This window comes from Paralichthys olivaceus, chromosome 11 (assembly GCF_024713975.1).
Source record: "Paralichthys olivaceus isolate ysfri-2021 chromosome 11, ASM2471397v2, whole genome shotgun sequence".
In the NCBI taxonomy this organism is placed as follows: domain Eukaryota; kingdom Metazoa; phylum Chordata; class Actinopteri; order Pleuronectiformes; family Paralichthyidae; genus Paralichthys; species Paralichthys olivaceus.
This window is the reverse complement of record NC_091103.1, coordinates 669,295-686,610: the sequence shown is the minus strand read 5'-3', so window position 1 is coordinate 686,610 and position 17,316 is coordinate 669,295. Positions and strand designations below refer to the sequence as shown.

General features: G+C 47.6%; 1 protein-coding gene across 6 annotated transcripts in view; it reads right to left on the bottom strand.

The window, feature by feature from the left end:
* LOC109647947 (latent-transforming growth factor beta-binding protein 4) overlaps positions 1–17,316 on the bottom strand; it is a 33,914-nt gene that overhangs the window by 9,731 nt on the left and 6,867 nt on the right. For 3 of the 6 annotated variants that reach the window (XM_069533894.1, XM_069533896.1, XM_069533895.1), the window contains exons 3-16: positions 15,887–16,865; positions 13,590–13,816; positions 10,632–10,859; positions 6,943–7,200; positions 6,766–6,842; positions 6,112–6,291; positions 5,389–5,491; positions 4,162–4,221; positions 3,460–3,582; positions 1,746–1,922; positions 1,234–1,371; positions 822–1,142; positions 562–738; positions 101–232 (exon numbers count right to left, since the gene is read on the bottom strand). In XM_069533894.1, the coding sequence (XP_069389995.1) occupies positions 101–232; positions 562–738; positions 822–1,142; positions 1,234–1,371; positions 1,746–1,922; positions 3,460–3,582; positions 4,162–4,221; positions 5,389–5,491; positions 6,112–6,291; positions 6,766–6,842; positions 6,943–7,200; positions 10,632–10,859; positions 13,590–13,816; positions 15,887–16,865 (3,180 nt within the window). The remainder of the gene's footprint in view (positions 1–100; positions 233–561; positions 739–821; positions 1,143–1,233; positions 1,372–1,745; positions 1,923–3,459; positions 3,583–4,161; positions 4,222–5,388; positions 5,492–6,111; positions 6,292–6,765; positions 6,843–6,942; positions 7,201–10,631; positions 10,860–13,589; positions 13,817–15,886; positions 16,866–17,316) is intronic. The other 3 variants (XM_069533897.1, XM_069533898.1, XM_069533899.1) reach the window with 3 other exon arrangements.

The window sequence follows — 17,316 nt, the reverse complement described above, 5'->3', positions numbered from 1 at the left end:
TTTATGTGTGTGTTAGTGTGTGTGTGTGTGTGTGTTAGTGTGTGTGTGTGTGTGTGTGTGTTAGTGTGTGTGTGTGTGTGTGTGTGTGTGTGTGTCTGACCTTGGCAGTACGTGCGCTGGAGGTTGGGTTGATATCCCTGATCACACACACAAGTGTGTTTCCCACCTGGCTGATCCACACAGAGGCCACGCCCACATATCCCCGGTCTGCTCTCACACACACTTCGCACTGCTGCAGACACACACACACACACACACACACACACACACACACACACACAGAAAATATCAATATAATAAGAAAGACCTTTGAAAAAAAAATACATTAAAGATACCGAACGCATCATCATGACTGTGTGTGTGTGTGTGTGTGTGTGTGTGTGTGTTTATGTGTGTGTGTGTGTGTGTTTATGTGTGTGTGTGTGTGTGTATATGTGTGTGTGTGTGTGCGCAAAATCAATAATAGAAAACACTGAGGAGTCGTGGTCGCCCTCTCATTTCCTGCCACATCTGCCTCCTCCGGTCAAACACACTCTGGACCCTGGAGAGTCTGAGACTCACTCTGCACTCGGCTCGGTCTGGTTGTTGGGCTGACAGCCGGCCTCTTCTCCAGAGGGGGCAGCTCTTCGTGGGGTCTGGACCCCCGCCCGGGGCTCTGTGGCTGGGCAGGAGCAGGGAGAGAGTCCCCTCTTGCTGGAGTCTGGATGGGCCGAGACACAGAGGAGGGATGGCCGCCGGCTGAGAGCAGAAACCACAACATTCAACACACAGGTCACGTGCACAGCACTGTAACACAGCTCTGCTCTCGGAGCTTCTGTTACCGTGACTCCCAGTGGACGGGGGCTGTGGTCTTGGTTGTGATGGAGCAGAGTCAGGTCGGACCTGCTGGGTCCCAGTTCTGCCAGGAGTCCTGGGTTTGTCCTGGGGGGTTGAGGTGCTGGTGCTGCTGGACTGTACCGTCCTGATGGAGGGAGAGCCGGTGGCCGGGCGGGTCTGAGGCTGCCGGGGAGACGGAGGTGGATCTGGTCTGGTCTGAGTGCCGCTGGTACCAGCTGATCCAGAGCTCAGTGAAGTACTCGCTCCATCAGAGGATGAGGGTTTCTGCCTGGAGGCTGCACCACTACTCGACCCAGAATCAGGAGCTGACAGGAGGTGAATGTTGAATCATGAAGCTGTTACACGTGTTGTTGTTATGAACGTACAGTGTGTCTCAGGGTGGTCGACTGTAGCTACCCTGGTTGTCCTGGTTGCTGTGGGTTACCAGTGTGGCCCCTCGGCCCCCCAGCTGCTCGTTGACTCTCTGGTTGAACTGCAGGGCTGAAGCTGAGTAGTGATAACCAGGACCGGCTGGACAGATCTCCTTAAAGGCCACTGAGGAGGAGACAGAGGGACGAGTGAGGAGGCTCAGTCTCAGTTCATGTAAGAACAGCTGACATCTGAAAACATGGTGTAAACAGGTTATTTAAATAACGTCTGGTCTCCTCCACATGTAAACAGCTGCATCAGTGAACTGAACAGCAGCTGTTAGCAAAGACAACAGAGTCAGACACACTTGATTCTCCGTGTTCTTGTCGGAGCGGAGCTGACTCTCGTCCCGACTGATTCACACTCGATTCAAACCGCCCCCGTTCACACTGGAGGTCCCACAACCAATGGGAACAGGGGAACTGATGGGGATGTGAATGTGGAAAACCACATTTCTAATCATTTCTATCTGATCTGAGACATTTAATATGGAAACCAACCTGATCCAAAGTGTGGACATCTCTGGCAGTCGTGTCCCCAGGCTTTCCCGACTCGGCTGCAGCAGCAGATCTGTTTGGTGATGTTCCTCAGGATGGGCAAGGAGCAGGAGGACGGACCCTGACCGGAGCCCAGGACCCGGAAACACTGACCCTTCTCCTCCGATATCACACTCTGGGCTGGAGAGGACACACATAGAGGGACACAGGGTCACACAGAGACATCCCTCGTCAGGGAGGCCAAACGGACACGGAGCCGAGGCGTCAGCAGAGCGCACCATGCAGCGTCAGCACATGCTGTCCTCAGGTCCATTCAAACAGGACGACCTCGAGTCAAGACACAAGTTCAGCAAAGCTCAGACGTCACAGAGAAGATGAAAAGTGCTGATGAGACAAAAACCAAAGGTGCTGAATGAAGCTTCTACGTCAGAGACGAGTCCAGACATTCCACCATCAATATGAACATCAGATGCTGACAGTGGAACAGTCTAATGTTTGTTCAAACTGTTTCTGCTGTTGTTGTGTGTCACAGTATTTCTTGGTCATTACTGATCCAGAACACGTTGGTTTTTGTGCAGCACAAAAATCTGACAAAACAAATAAATGTTGAGTCTGCGAGAAAAACACAGATGATTTCAGTCTGCAGGCGACACAGACACACACCTGGACACCACACACCAAACACACACACAGATACAACACACCCGTCCACACAGACGAGACATGAGTCAGGCCCAATAAACCAGCGTCAAGCTTTGATTAATTACAGCGTTGTCATTGGTTACCAGGCGGACCAGCATCCTGCAGCCTCCTCCTCCGGGGATGCCGGTCAGAATAAGCAGATCTCCAGTCAGACTTCACAAAAACCATCTGAGCACCGACCTCCACTGAAGTTTCTCAGAACAAAACGTCCTGCGGACTTTGACCAGGACAAAGAATCCACTGACAAAACAACATCAGCTGACTTTCACCCAAACAAAGACGTCTGTTGATCGGACGATTCGGAGGAACGTGAACTTAGTTAAAGGGACAGTCCACCTCTTTGTTCATCAACAGGTCTGAGAGACTCCAGTGTTTACTGAGCGGGGGGGTCCAACATGAGGTAACTTTATGAGACGACGGTCTGATGAGTTACATGATGGAAAGTGGAGCCGTCACTTTTTATTCTAAATTCAAACATTCATGAGAACATTGGAAGTCCTGTTCACACTGTAAAAAACTAGTTCAACAAGTCTGAAGTAGTTTTCCTCAAGATCCAGCAGGGGGCGCTCACTGTGAGCTCAACCTTCTGAGCAACATGTCCTCTTGACCCGTCAGTAAAGTAAGTTCATAACACGAGAGCATCTGAGAGGAGAAACATTATAGACGAAGAAGTAACGAGGTTGTTTGTCCAGAGAGGAGGCGCCACGGACGATCACAGCAACACGTGTTCCACCGAACACGTGTTCCACCTGAACACGTGTTCGGTGGACGAACGAATTCATGCGTCAAATTTGTCCAAAAGTGACGGCCCTCATGGAAGCTCTGGTTCTTGAACAATATCCGTTCAGGATTCTCGGACACGAGGTGCGGTCCAGAAAACATGAGATCAAGGATGCGTCATTATCGGAGATGGATTCAACCAGTTCTGATCTGGAGTCTGCGTTATTCCTGATTTCATTCTCAAGCTGGCGACAGCGAGTGTGTGAGTGTGTGTGTGTGTGTGCGTGTTACTTACAAATGCAGATTCCATGTGTGGCGTCGAGGATGAACCCCACCCTACACACACAGCTATAGCTCCCCCTGGTGTTCACACAGATCCCATTCTCACACAGCCCCGGCTGGAGGCACTCATTCACATCTACACACACACATTTACACACACAATACACATTAAAACACACACACACACACGAACAACAGCGAAGGGTGTAAGAAAAAGTAGAACAGTTTCAAATGTTTCTGTGTGAAAACTCTCAAATCAGATACTTCTGTTAGGAGTACTGCAGTATTCTGTGTACACAGTGTGATCACTAGCTCACTGCGAGAACTCATCGACCGTCACCGAGACGTCAGCGTTGGTTTGTGAGCTGCTGTTCTGAAGCCTCAGTTGGACATTTTGTCCAGCGTTTGAATGGATCATAATTTACTAGATGAACATCGTGTTGACGCCTGGACGCCATCTTCACAGGTCTGAAATACGTCAGCAGTCGCTCCTCTTATGCTTCGTGGCCAAGATGGCGACCTGGTGCCCAGGGTGCACTGCATGTTACCATGGCAGCGCAAAGACTATATACATAAAGTGTTGAAGTACGAGAACGGAGACACATCCTGGACGTCTGGCTCAAGGCTCCCGCATGCTGTTAGAAGGAGTTCGCTCCCACCTGTGACCTCTGACCCACAATCTTTGTGTGCGTGTGTGTGTGTGTGTTAAACTCACCGACACACTGTGTTCCATTGGATCCCTCAAAACCAGACGGACAGCTGCTGTTACTGTGACCTGATGAGTCATGATGACAATTAATTTATACAGAAAACATTTAAATTCAGAATTATATCATTTTGTTATTATGTGTGTGTATGTGAGTGTGTGTGTATGTGAGTGTGTGTGTGTGTAGTGTGAGTGTGTGTGTGTGTGTATGTGAGTGTGTGTGTGTGCGTGTAGTGTGAGTGTGTGTGTGTATAGTGTGTGTGTGTGTTGTGTGTGGGGGGGTTGTCTGTGGTTTTAAAGGTTTATTCCGTCATTCTTTCTGACTTGACAGACTGATGTGAGGTCAGACGCCAGCAAGTGAGCTCACAACTTGTGTCTCTACACACGGGCAGATGTGTGTGTGTGTGTCTGTGTGTGTGTGTGTTAAAGGCCTTTAGTCTTACTGAGCTGCATTCCTTTACTGTTAGTCAGTTTTCTACACAAACATGAAGGCATCATTACTGAGTGTGTGTGTGTGTGTGTGTGATACTGTCAGATAGTTATATAAGCAGCCTCTACTGGAGTGTTTCCAAAATATTTCAGTCATAAAGTTTCAGATTTTCACAGAGAGAAAGAGAGAAGAAAAGTGTGTGTGTGTGTGTGTGTGTGTGTGTGTGTGTGTGTGTGTTGGCTCTACTTGTTTTTGGTGAAATCAGTATAATGGAGGTATTTTTGTTGAAGAGAGTCAGAACTCTGATGCTGCTCAGAAGAGACGAGTAGCTTAAAGTCTCACACACACACACACACACACACACACACTCTGCAGCGTATTGTACTGAGCCTCCTGTCAGTCCAAACCCTGGTCACCCTGTGCTCCACAGTCCGTGACTGTAAATAAAGATGGACACCTTCCTCCACTGGAGCCGTGGTTTTCAAACCAAACTGATCAGAAACACTTGAACAAACATCGGAGAGAGAAGAACGAGCTGAAACGACAGAAACATCTTTACAAACTTTTATTTAACATCTACTTTGATTTTTAGTTTGGTCCGTGTCCCATCTGCTAACATGGAGGAAGTTATACTGCAGCCAGACACCAGGGGGCGATCCAGATGTTCTGGCTTCACTGTCATGTCGGCCATCTTTATACTATATATCTGTGGTCAAGGTTAATGTAGCACATTAGTGTGTGTGTGTGTGTGTGTTGTATGTGTGTGTGTGTGTGTGTGTGTTGTATGTGTGTGTGTGTGTGTGTACCTGTATTACCAGGACAGAGGACACAGTCGGTGATGCCCCACCCCTTCCCAATCCCTCGGCAGCACATGTCCCTGCTCCTCAGTCCAGGCAGAGGAGAGCTGCACTACACACACACACACACACACACACACAAACACACACACACACACACTTCATGTTCATGTAGTGAACACACACATGTTTTACATGAAGACCAGGTTTAATGTGAGAAAAGTCGATTTAGTTGGATCAGCTGACGACAGGTGAGCGCTCCCTGAGAGAGAAATAAAAATGTGTGAGGTCAGAGGTGGAGTCGAGGACCAGCAGGTCCAGACGAGTGTCAGCGGTTTTATTTTTAAGAGTCACAGCAGCTACTGTGTGAAACACAAGCTGCGTTTTATTATGAGCATGAAACATGGCAGACGAGTGTGAACACGCAGCCACGGAGATAATGTGAACCAGAGTCGACTCATTAACGCATCATAAACAGCTTCTCTCCAATCGGAGGTTAAAACTCGTCTTTAAACAAAGTCAGATTGATTCACGAATATTTTTTTACGATGTTTATATTCACTGAACCAGGAAGCAGACAGCCAATCAGCTGCTTTCAGTGTGAGTCAACGCTCTGTGACCTTGTGATCCTGGGAAAAATATACACAGAGGAGTAAAGCACCGGTTCCCAGTCTGTCACTTATGAAACCAGTTCAAACCAGCTCCTCGTGACTCCGCCCCGCTGCCGCTCACCTGTCCGTCCTTCACCTCTCTGAAGCAGTACTTGAAGCCGGAGTGTTCGGTGAACGTGCCGTCGCCTCTCACCGTCTGAGCCTGAACGCCTACGCCGGACGGAGCCGGAGCCCCCGCCGACCCCGAGGAGGGCGAGGAGGGCGAGGAGAGCGTCCGCAGGGTGGGACCGAATCCAGACACCTGATGTGAAGACACAAACCATTGTCTCATCATCAGAACATTTTAATCATGACAACCATAATTAATCATTACTGATCATTGTCTTTTACAGAAACACGGATTCATGGCCAAAAGTATGTGGACGGCCTCTGCTTTTTCATTCCGTCTGCTTTGGTTTGTTCTTAGTTTGCTGGATTATTTAGAAACTACTGAACAGATGATCACGATGGTGGAGGATGTGGATCAGAGAAGAACTCAACATTTCGGTGAAGATCTAGGAAATTGTGAGATAGTCTTCTTTGAGATCTTCACTGACAGTTCATGGATCTTGATGAAAATAACCATTAACATTGACAGAGTGAGGTCTGACTTGGTGCTTGGTGGATTGAACTTAAGGGAAGCTGTAGATCAGCCTGTGATGAACAACACCACGGTCAGCTGCCGTTTAGTGGATCCCCCTCCAGTCAACCTATCCCAGGATTCACTGGTTCTGACCTTCAGCACCTGGTGGATCTTCACACTGGCCTCAGGGGGGTGCTGTACTCTGACCTTCACCATGGACGGAGCAGAAGCTGCACGCACACACACACACACACACACAAAACCTCAACATGTATGTTGTCTTATACAAATAAAGTTTTGATTTGATTGAATCTGTCTGGAGAGACTCACCTCCCGCCCTCGCTGCTTCCTGGTTCTGTCCCAGCGGCACAAGGAACTCCGACTGGGTCAGCTCCTGATTGGCTGCAGTGGCGGAGAGGAGCGCGGGCTTGACGATCTCATTGGTGGAGGACGGCGAGGCCGCGGCAGCTGCGGCGGAAGCGGAGGCGACGGGGTTCTGACAAAACTTTCCGGTGAAGGCTGGCGGGCAGAGACAGCGGTCCTTCTGCAGACAGATGCCACCGTTCTTACAGAGCAGCGGGCAGAGGACTGCAGGAGACACGCAAACACACGTTCACACGGTTTGTCTTTAATTTAGATCTTTATTATCTGTTAGATGAAAAACAACTGTGAGGAGGGCGAGGGCAGAAGATCTGAGAACACATGGATCAGACATGCAGAGGGGCTCAAAATGAAGACGCACAACATGGCAGCAAGTAAACGAGAAGCCTCGTGATGGTGGCTGCAGGTCAACAAGCCACCTCCTCACATCTAATACTACACAAATCAAACTGCAGCAGTCACCTGTTAAAGGTTCAAAAACAAACAGTCGAATGATTTAATGAAAAAGAACCAGTTAGTCACACACACACACACAGGCCAACACTAACACACATCCATCATGTTTACAGTCGCTCTGCTAACACTGGGTCTTGTGTGAGTCCAGGTGACGTGTGGATGAAAACAAAGCTGCCGCCCTGTTGGGACGGAGGTGAAAGTGGACCGGGCGCCAACAGAACCAGCCAGCCACTTCCTACTTCCTGTTAGAGCTCGTTCCACAGGAAGTCGGTGTATTGTTACCGAGATTTCAGCTAATGAGCCGATTCCACGTCTCTGCAGCAGGAAGGAAACCTGCAGCTTTAAAACCAGGTTCTTCTCTGTTGTTCACACTTTACACACATGCTGCGATCATTATTCACCGTGTGGTGTGTAACGCTGATGTGTGTCTATGTGAGGAGTTGTGTATGTTCACAGTGTTTCAGGATTTTATGAGTCAGACTCATGAAGTGAGATAAACAGTGAATGGGTCAGAGAGAAGCTGTGAGAGCTGTTTTAGATCTCATCTTCATTCAGTCGTTCTGGGTCTGTTCGATATCCACGGAAAATAGAAACGACAACATGGCGGCTCTTCCTCCAGAAACGAAGCCAAAATATCTCAGAGACGAACGCTGCCATCTTATGATGTCATCATTTGGAGTCAGAGTCTGTGTGATCGTGGAGTAGAGCCTTGGTATCAAGGTCCCGCCCATACACCCACTCGACAAATCATATGTCCATCTCAGCTGTCAATCACGTCAATGTTTTTAGATTTTCACCAACAAATCTTCTGTTAACTAAAAAATGATAAGTTCATGTTAAATGGAAGAGTTCTAAAAAATGTGAGAGAGAAATACTGATCGTCACAGCTACAGTTACTTTCTAAATTCAGATTTGACATCATACATTTTACATTATAGATCCATTTATAATAAACCTTCAAGTTATTTCTCACATAAACAAAACTTTTCATTGATCCAGTTTCTCACATGTGACGATTTAAATGATTTTGGAAGCGAAGCAGCGGAGGTGGAGAAGACAGAGAGGAGACGGAGAAGGATGGAGGTCATCATGGAGAGAATGAAAAGAGTGAGAGCTTCAGACGTCGCGTTAAGTCTGCAGGTAAAGGTTGAGAATGATGACGGGTTCAAGTGAGTGACGTTAATTCAGAGAAAGAAAAACAAGGTGACGGAGGAGCAGCTGCTCGGACGAGGGACTTGACCTTTTGACCCATGATGTCATCACCTCCTGCTCTGTAGTGTGTGTGTGTGTGTGTGTTAATGATAGATGAAAGCCATATGTCATCACTGATCCTCTGATTCTTCAGTTCATTGTATTATTTTCCAAACATCCAGAAAATCAGTATAAAAGTAATTTACTGCTGAGTCAGACCCAGTTAATCATCAAGGAAGGAAACACAAAGGGATGATAAGGATTTACGAGCGACTACGTCAGCAACGGAAAGTGAATCCAAATGTCTGGATCGCCCCCTGGTGGCTGGCTGCAGTATAGGTCATTCATCTCCTCCATGTTAGCAGATGGGACGTGAACCAAACTAAAAAAACTCAAAGTTGAATAAATGTTTGTCAAAGATGTTTCGTTCTTCTCTCTCTGATCAGTTTGGTTTATTTAGTTATTGATGATATAAAAACAGGCGGAGACGTCATGATTGACAGCTGAGACTGACACAGGATTAGTCGACCTCATGAATGGGCGGGACCTCGATACCTCGGCTCTACTCCACGATACTGCTCATGACATCATCACAACAAGATCGTTTGTATCAGAAATACTTCAGCTTCATTTCTGTTTAGTGGAGACGCAACGTCTCTCAACATCCGACACCAGCCGATAACTAAACACCAAGATTTGACTCCTGGGAGAAATCTAATGTGATTTTGAGTTTTTACTCTTTGTGACTTATTCTCTTCAGTTATTTTCCAGTTGAGTTTAAAAAAGCACGTTCACAGTGTTCACCATGTGTTAGAGAGACTTTGTGCCAGATCTTCTCTCATGTGACTCACTGAAGTGATTCCAGCTCAGACTGAAACCAGGTGTGGAACCAGCTCAGTGATGGTCACCGTCACCTGAGCACAGACAGCATCAGTCTGAAATCACCTCCGGGTGGAAGGAGGTGGAGACGATTTGCAGATAAAGAATCTTTCAGTTTGAGCCTTTTTTTAACTCTGCTGCCAGCAGGAATGATTTAACAAACACTGACCTGGAGTCAGTTCACGCTGCACAACTATTCACTGGCTTCACTTCAGAGTCTGAACTCTGCCAACCATCAAAGATCTGCGGGTCACATGACACAGCTGGAGCCGCTTCACACGTAACACATGTAACCTCATATGTTCAGATCAGATATTCGTTCTCAGGCTCTGCAGCGGGACGGCCGAACGAGGCAGCGCCAGTTTAACGTATGTTGGTGGTCGACTGGATTTATACGTGAAGGAGCTGTGAACCATCCCAGCTCCCTGCAGCTCGGTGTGGACGAGACTCTGTCCCGTCTTAGTGTCACACAGACGAAGCAGCTCAGCATCACCTCACTCTGTCTCTGTGGACGTCACTTAGCAGCAGCGTCACCGAGACGCCACCATTGGTTTGGGAGCTGATGCCTCAAGCGCCATCTTGGTTGTTTGAAACCAGAAGTAACCATATTTGGAGGAGCGGAGGGCCCACCTACACCATCCACCTGCACTCATTGGACAGAACTAGCTGACAATCACACTGTGGTACCCCCCCCCCATGCTTCATGGTCTAAATGATCACAATCATTGATTAACTCAAACAGCCCTGCTGGTGTTTAGCTTTGCTCTGCTTGTGCTCACGCTGTTTCTGTGCACGTGAAACTTCTGCTCTCACATTTTTGGACTCCCTTGTCTATGTCCATTTTTCTATGTCTATCGTGAGACCAGGACCAAGTGAGCGTCTTGCAGTGCACCATGGGTATTGCCAGCTACAATGACACAGAGAGCCTAACATGGAGGAGAAGAAAGAGAAGCTGGTGCAGTGAGTTCAGACCCACTTCAAACACTGATAACGAAACACAACAGTAACACAAACGTGAACAACTGATTGTGAGACAGATCAGTGTCTCTGGATCAGACCGAACACTGAGCTGGAAACAGCAGAAGAAGAGAAAAGGTCAAAGTTGAACTTACAGACTCTGAAGCCTGGACCATGGGAGCCGTCTCTCCGTCCCTCTCCTCCTCCTCCTCCCCCCTCAGTGTTGCTGCTGTACAGCGTGGTCACGTTGCCTCTCTCGCAGTAGTTGACACATCGGTCCTGGTTGCAGCGCACTTTGCAGATCGTTGGCGTGAACATCACCTGGATCCTCTCCACCCCTCCTCCTCCCCCTCCTCCTGCTGCTGTGATGGTCTGTCCATCAGCTGGAGGAGACACAAAGAAGAAGAAGACGATGACGGGCAGAAAGCAGCAGAGCGGAGGCTGCAGCATGTCGACTGTTGCACTCAGAGTTTCTCTGTGTGTCGCATCGTCTCCAAAACCTCTCCCCTCTCACTTTACTCTGACTGTACGTTGCTCGTCCCCCCCACCACCTCTCTTTCTCTCTCTCTCTCTCTTTCTTACTGATCCGGGGGTCGAGTGAAAATGAGTGTCGCAGGGAAAAAAAAGGAGGGAAGGAAGGAAGAAGTAAACGACCACACGTTTCCCCCCCCTCTCTCTGCGCTCTCTGTTTTTCACTAAACACTCCTGAGTGTGAGCGAGCGAGCAACAGTGCCTGAGAGAGAGAGAGAGGTAGAGAGATAATTGAAAGCAGTGTGCAGGACTGGGCTTGGCTCCAAACTAAATGTTTAACAGGGATCTGGTCCATCAGTCCACACACAGAGAGAGAGAGTATTAGTACACAAATCTCTCTCTCTCTTTCCCTCCTTCCTTCCTCTTCTTCTCTTCCCTCCTTTCTTGCTTGTCCTCTTTTCTGTTATTGGCCTTCCTCTGGTACGAACAGAGACGATCCGTCACTGCTCACGGTTTCATAACCGGCTCCAGGACGTTGGAGGACGTCAGGCTGATGATGCAACACTGCTCTGGTTTTCACTGAATGTGTTGAAGCCAAAGTGTCTTCAGAGAAGAGCTGCATGACACGCTTTCACTCTTCATGTTTGTTGTGTTAACGTGTTCCATGTTGTACTGAACCTACGGCCTCAATATGGAGCTGAACACAAACATAGATCCTCTGATGGTGAAAGTTACTCACACAAACGTCCTCAGTGTCGACACAGAGACAGAGAGGCTGCGTTAGTTTGTGTAAATCAACTGTGAAAACTAAAGAGAAGAAAGTTAATGAAGCTGCAGATGGTGTGACACGTTCTCTACTGACATCAGGTTCACAACATATCACTGCAGTAAAGGTTGATATGTTCTAGCACCACTGCTGTAGTACTAAAACATGTCAAATACTACTGCATAGAACTAAAACATGTCAAACAGTACTGCTGTAGTACTTAAACCTGTCAAACAGTACTGCAGTAGTACTTAAACCTGTCAAACAGTACTGCAGTAGTACTTAAACCTGTCAAACAGTACTGCAGTAGTACTAAATGATGTACTTCCTGAGCGATCACTGTTAAACTGAGGCTCTATGAAGTTCTGCAGTAGATTTGTTGATGATCATGATGAACTTCAGAGACAGTGATATCTGTCAGGGGCCCCAGCTGAGGGCCCGACTGCCCTGCTGGAATAGAGACTGGTTGTTCCTGCAGCTATGAGCTCATGTCCTCACACACACACACACACACACACACACACACACACACACACTGAGCCAGTGAAGCAGAACAACAATAAACATGAGCAGTGGAACAGTGTTAACACTATGAGCACATTACTACAACAACATGATGATGTCATTCATGACATGATTGATTCAACATGTCACACGTCAGTCACATGTGCCGACACACACATCATCTGTGTGACCATGTTTCCATCAGTCTGGCTCCAGAGGGAAAAAGTGTTGGACGACATGACAGCTCCTAAAAGTGAAGTCAGATCGTCTGAATCGCCCCCTGGTGGCAGCACAGGTCATAAACCCAACCTCCTCCATGTTAGCAGATTGGACACAAGAAATCATGGTGTTACAGTTTTTTCTGGCTACAGCAACAAAACTTCTATTCATCCTTCATCCAAAGTCAGATTCATGCTTCTGTGTTGAGGCGACGCTGTAGTTACTCATGTAGCCTACACACACACACACACACACACACACACACGGCCGAGCATTCATAGTGTTGTGTAGACGTGTGTGAGCACAACTCCCACACGTCTACACAACACTAGTGGTGGCAGAGTGTGGTGCTGGCGAGTATCACCGGGTGGATCGTGTTGGAGTTGATAGATGTTGCAACGAGGACAAGAAAGACGTCGTCCATGTTTGATTCGGACCAATCACAGCTCTTGAGTTCTCGGCGCCCTGACACACAGTTACACTTCAGGGGAGGTGCAGGTCAGGGAACAGGGTGGGGGTGTGAAGACTCCATCAACTTTACACTGACTGTTCTCCAGTCAGTTCTCTACATAACTGGACAATAACAGGAACTGTTTACTGTTCTGATCACAGTGATTGTGGCTCAACTATGAGTTTGTATTAACTGTCAGCTTATCTGCACCACACACACACACACACACACACACACACACACACACACACACACACACACACACTAAAAACCAGGCATTCCAGCTCCATTAAATCACACTCGACTTGTTTTTGGACCGAGATGGAAAAAAAAAAAAAGGTTCCAACAATATACGTCTGACAGTCCTGACCTGTGTGTACAGTTTATCTCTGAGCTGCACACTGGTTGTTATAGAAAATGGTGACCCATGTGTTTTGGTATGTGTGTTAAATAAACTGTCAGATTGTGTTAACATGTCCAAACCTGATTACAGCGTCTGCTCTCGTGTCTGTGACCCACCACAGACAGATACACACATTACACACAGTGAATACACACACTGTGGTTTGGTCCTTAAATTAAGAATTAAAAATAAGATGTTTGGAGCTGATGCAGAGGATGTGGTGATGTCAGAATACAGGATGGAATAGATGAATCAAGTCTCAACAGCTGATTGTTAATGATCGTGACTGTTTAACTGACCTGCAGCTGCAGAGACGTGGACGGTGTACTGGCCCTTCTGAGTGTGGAAACTCTTCACACTGACTTTCACTGATGAAGATGAGGAGGACGCGTTTGAAGAGGAGGACATGATGTGAAGTCTCTTCCTCTCCTTCTCGATGTGCTTCATCAGCAGGGCGGCCATCTTGTCTCCCCTTCCACTCCTGGACAGAGTCTTCCTCAGCAGCATGGCCTGGGCCTCCCTCACACTGTCTCACCACACACACACACACACACACACACACACACACACACACACACACACACACACGCACACACACACAGGTTATACACACAACGCCACCCTCTCTGTCTCTTTCTGTCTGTCTCTCTGTCTCTCTCTGTGTCTCTGTCTCTCTCTGTCTCTCTCTGTGTCTCTCTCTGTCTCTCTGTCTCTCTCTGTCTCTCTCTGTGTCTCTGTGTTTAAGTGGCTTTAATAGCAGGTGAGGAGAAGCAGATGGTAACTATCACACTCAGACGTGCTGAGTGTTTATTCTGGATTCTTGTTGTGTGTCTGAGCTCAGACGTCTCAGCTGATGGACGCTGCAGATCAAACTGAGAAGCTCTGAGGATTTTATCAGAGCCTGACTGACTCTTATTGTCACTAAGTACGTTTCATACATGTTTGTTTCAGTCGTGGTCAAACAACAGAGCTGCATCACTTTAAATGTTGCTGCTGCAGTGAATTGTGGGACGGCATCATCTCTTTTCCTTGAGCGAAGGATCCAGTGTTTAATCAGCTCCGCCCCTCAGCTCTTATCTTGCTGCCACTCAGACACTTCAGGTCATTTCTCTCATTCTGGAACCTTCAGAAGAAAAAGAGGTTTGGATCACATCCCCGTCTTCCCACAGTCTGTCCTGACCCAGGCTCTGACCTCTGACCTCCACAACCTCTGACCTCTGACTCTGGGATTATGTTGATTGTTAACACGGAGGAGACTCGCAATGATCTGCTTTTTCCCTCTGACAAACTGTCCAAATTGTCCAAACGGGGGAGAGGAGACGCAAACGTCCAGTGTCCAGTGATGGATATGTTGACCTCTGACCATTTCATAAGAAAATCTCCCACACTGATCTGGAGACAAACATACTTGGCTTCGCTTTGTAAAGTCTCTCAGTGTTTGAAGACTGGAACACGACGCAGCTGCTCGGCCTTCCAACAAATACAAGAGCATGTAACTGCTGTTTTTGCTCCGGTCACTAGATGGCGTTAAAGTTCATCTGAGGATTTTACCAATTTTGTTTTTGTGTGCCACTTATTTTACTGATCTACAGCGCCCCCTGGGATCAGGACCACTGATGTTCCTTAAAGTTTTAATCTGCTTCACTTCAGCTTGAGACTTAACGTCATGTGGCTGAGGGGGTAAAGTGGTCGTACTCCAACAAGAAGGTCAGCGGCTCGAATTCCAGTCCATGCCGAAGTGTCCTTGGGCAAGATGCTGAACCCGACGGCCCCTCAGAGATGTTTAATGCACGTATTGTTCACTTTGGATAAAAGCTTCAGGAGAATGTAATGAAACATGTTTATTTTTTATGATCATAATTATTAGTGGTTTATCCACGAATAAGAGAGAGAGAGAGACACAGAGAGAGACACAGAGAGAGAGAGCAACAGAGAGAGAGACAGAGAGAGAGACACAGAGAGAGAGACACAGAGAGAGAGACAGAGAGAGAGAGACACAGAGAGAGAGAGAGACAGAGAGAGAGCAACAGAGAGAGAGAGACAGAGAGAGAGAGACACAGAGAGAGAGAGACAGAGAGAGAGAGAGCCTTCCCTTACAGTATTATCAAGTGAACAGCTTCACCTAGTGGCTAATCAGAGAACTGCACCACCTCTTCAGTCTGAGCTCTGAACGATGATACACAAAATTGTTTTCACAGAAAAGGAAGAAGAGGAGGAAGAAGAGGAGGAAGAAGAGGAGGAAGAAGAGGGGGAAGAGGAGGGGGAAGAGGAGGGGGAAGAAGAGGAGGAAGAAGAGGAGGAAGAAGAGAAGGAAGAAGAGGAGGAAGAAGAGGGGGAAGAAGAGGGGGAAGAGGAGAAGGAGCCTAATAAAATATTATATAATAATAATAATATAAATCAGATATGAATAAAATATTCTATAATAATGATAACATAAATCAGATATAAATTGAGATGTTTCATGTGTCTGACTGTTCGTCTACACGAGGTCCTGATTTATACTGATCACATTATATCGATTCATTGAGTGAACTGGGGACTTTCGGGGCCCCTGAGCAGTTTCCGGCTCTGAACATGAGAAGAGGAGCGATCTTACCTCAGCGGCTGATTCTTGGCTCCTGCAGTCTTCACCTCCTCCTCCTTCCTCCTCGTCTCTCCGGCCTCCACCCTCTCCTCCGTCCTCAGACCAGACACCAGGTCGAGGATGTTCAAGGTCTTTGGTCTTTGGTCTTTAGACCTTGAATCAGACCTGATGCTGGATTCTGTATTTGGAATTACATCATCTGTTAAGTTCTGTGAGTCAGACTGACGGTTCACGCTTTGTTCACTCTCAGACCCTGACAGAGTCTCTGGATTCTGGTTTTTATTCAACCGTTCATTCGTTTGAGACCATGGAGAAACTTTCTCCTGGATCTCAGTCTCCAGATTTGAAGTTTTAGAGGAGACAAGTTGTTTCTCTGAGTGTGAGTCTTCGTCCTCGTCCGGCTCTGAGTCAGAGTTTATTTTGGCCGTTCTCTCTGTGACCTCTGCTCTCTCCTCGTCTCTCGCCCAGAGCTGGAGGTCGGTAAACTCAGGTTTCGACTCAGCTTTTGTTGTTGTTTCCTCAGCTGCTGCCTTCATCTTCACCTCCTCACTTCTCAGAGCATGTCTGTTCTGCTCCTGCACCGGAAACCTCTTGGAAACACTTTTGGTTCTGAGTCCAGTGTAGTCAGGACCAGAGTTCTGTGTGTGAGCATCGCCCTCTGTGTCGTGGCTCTTGGCTGGGTTCAGGTGTGATGCACCTGGTTCAGTGTTTAAAATGGCTGTGGTGGAGACGGGCTGAGAGATGTGGCTCTGAGGAGGGTTGGTGATTCGCTGAGGGGTGGTGCTCGGCCGTGGAGGGGGGTGGAGGGGGTTGAAATGGACAGGAGGCAGGCGAGGGACGATGGTGGGTTGGATGGAGGTCAGGGGCCGTTCCAGCAGGGACAAGGTCACCGTGGAAAACTCGCAGCGAGAACCATAGAAACCTCGTCTGCACACACAGCGATTAGGCCGTCGACACAGCGCTCCATTCTGACATCGAGGAAAACATCTGGCTGCAGGAGACAAAGAAGAACGTTAAAAATGAAAACACGTGCAAGTCTTTACAAGTAAAACAGATTTATCAGTGATAGAGGAACGTATTTGTTATTTGTGATGTTAAACCCTGATGTGCTAATAACTGATATCTCTACACAGTTGGGGAAAGGGCATTTATGTGGATGCAATTTGCACCTTCACCACTAGATGTCACCAAATCTTACAAACTGCACCTTTAAACGTGAACGTCCTTCTTTTGAATCAGATCATAACCCAGTGTGCGTCTGTGTGTGTGTGTGTGTGTGTGTGTGTGTGTTCCCAGACTTTTCCACAGAGTTTTCTTCTTTTTCGATCTGGACAATGTGACCAAACAGTAAAGCTTTACCCTGCACACCCTGAGCCTACTGAGACCTATTGTGTGTGTGTGTGTGTGTGTGTGTGTGTGTGTGTGTGTGTGTGTGTGAGAGA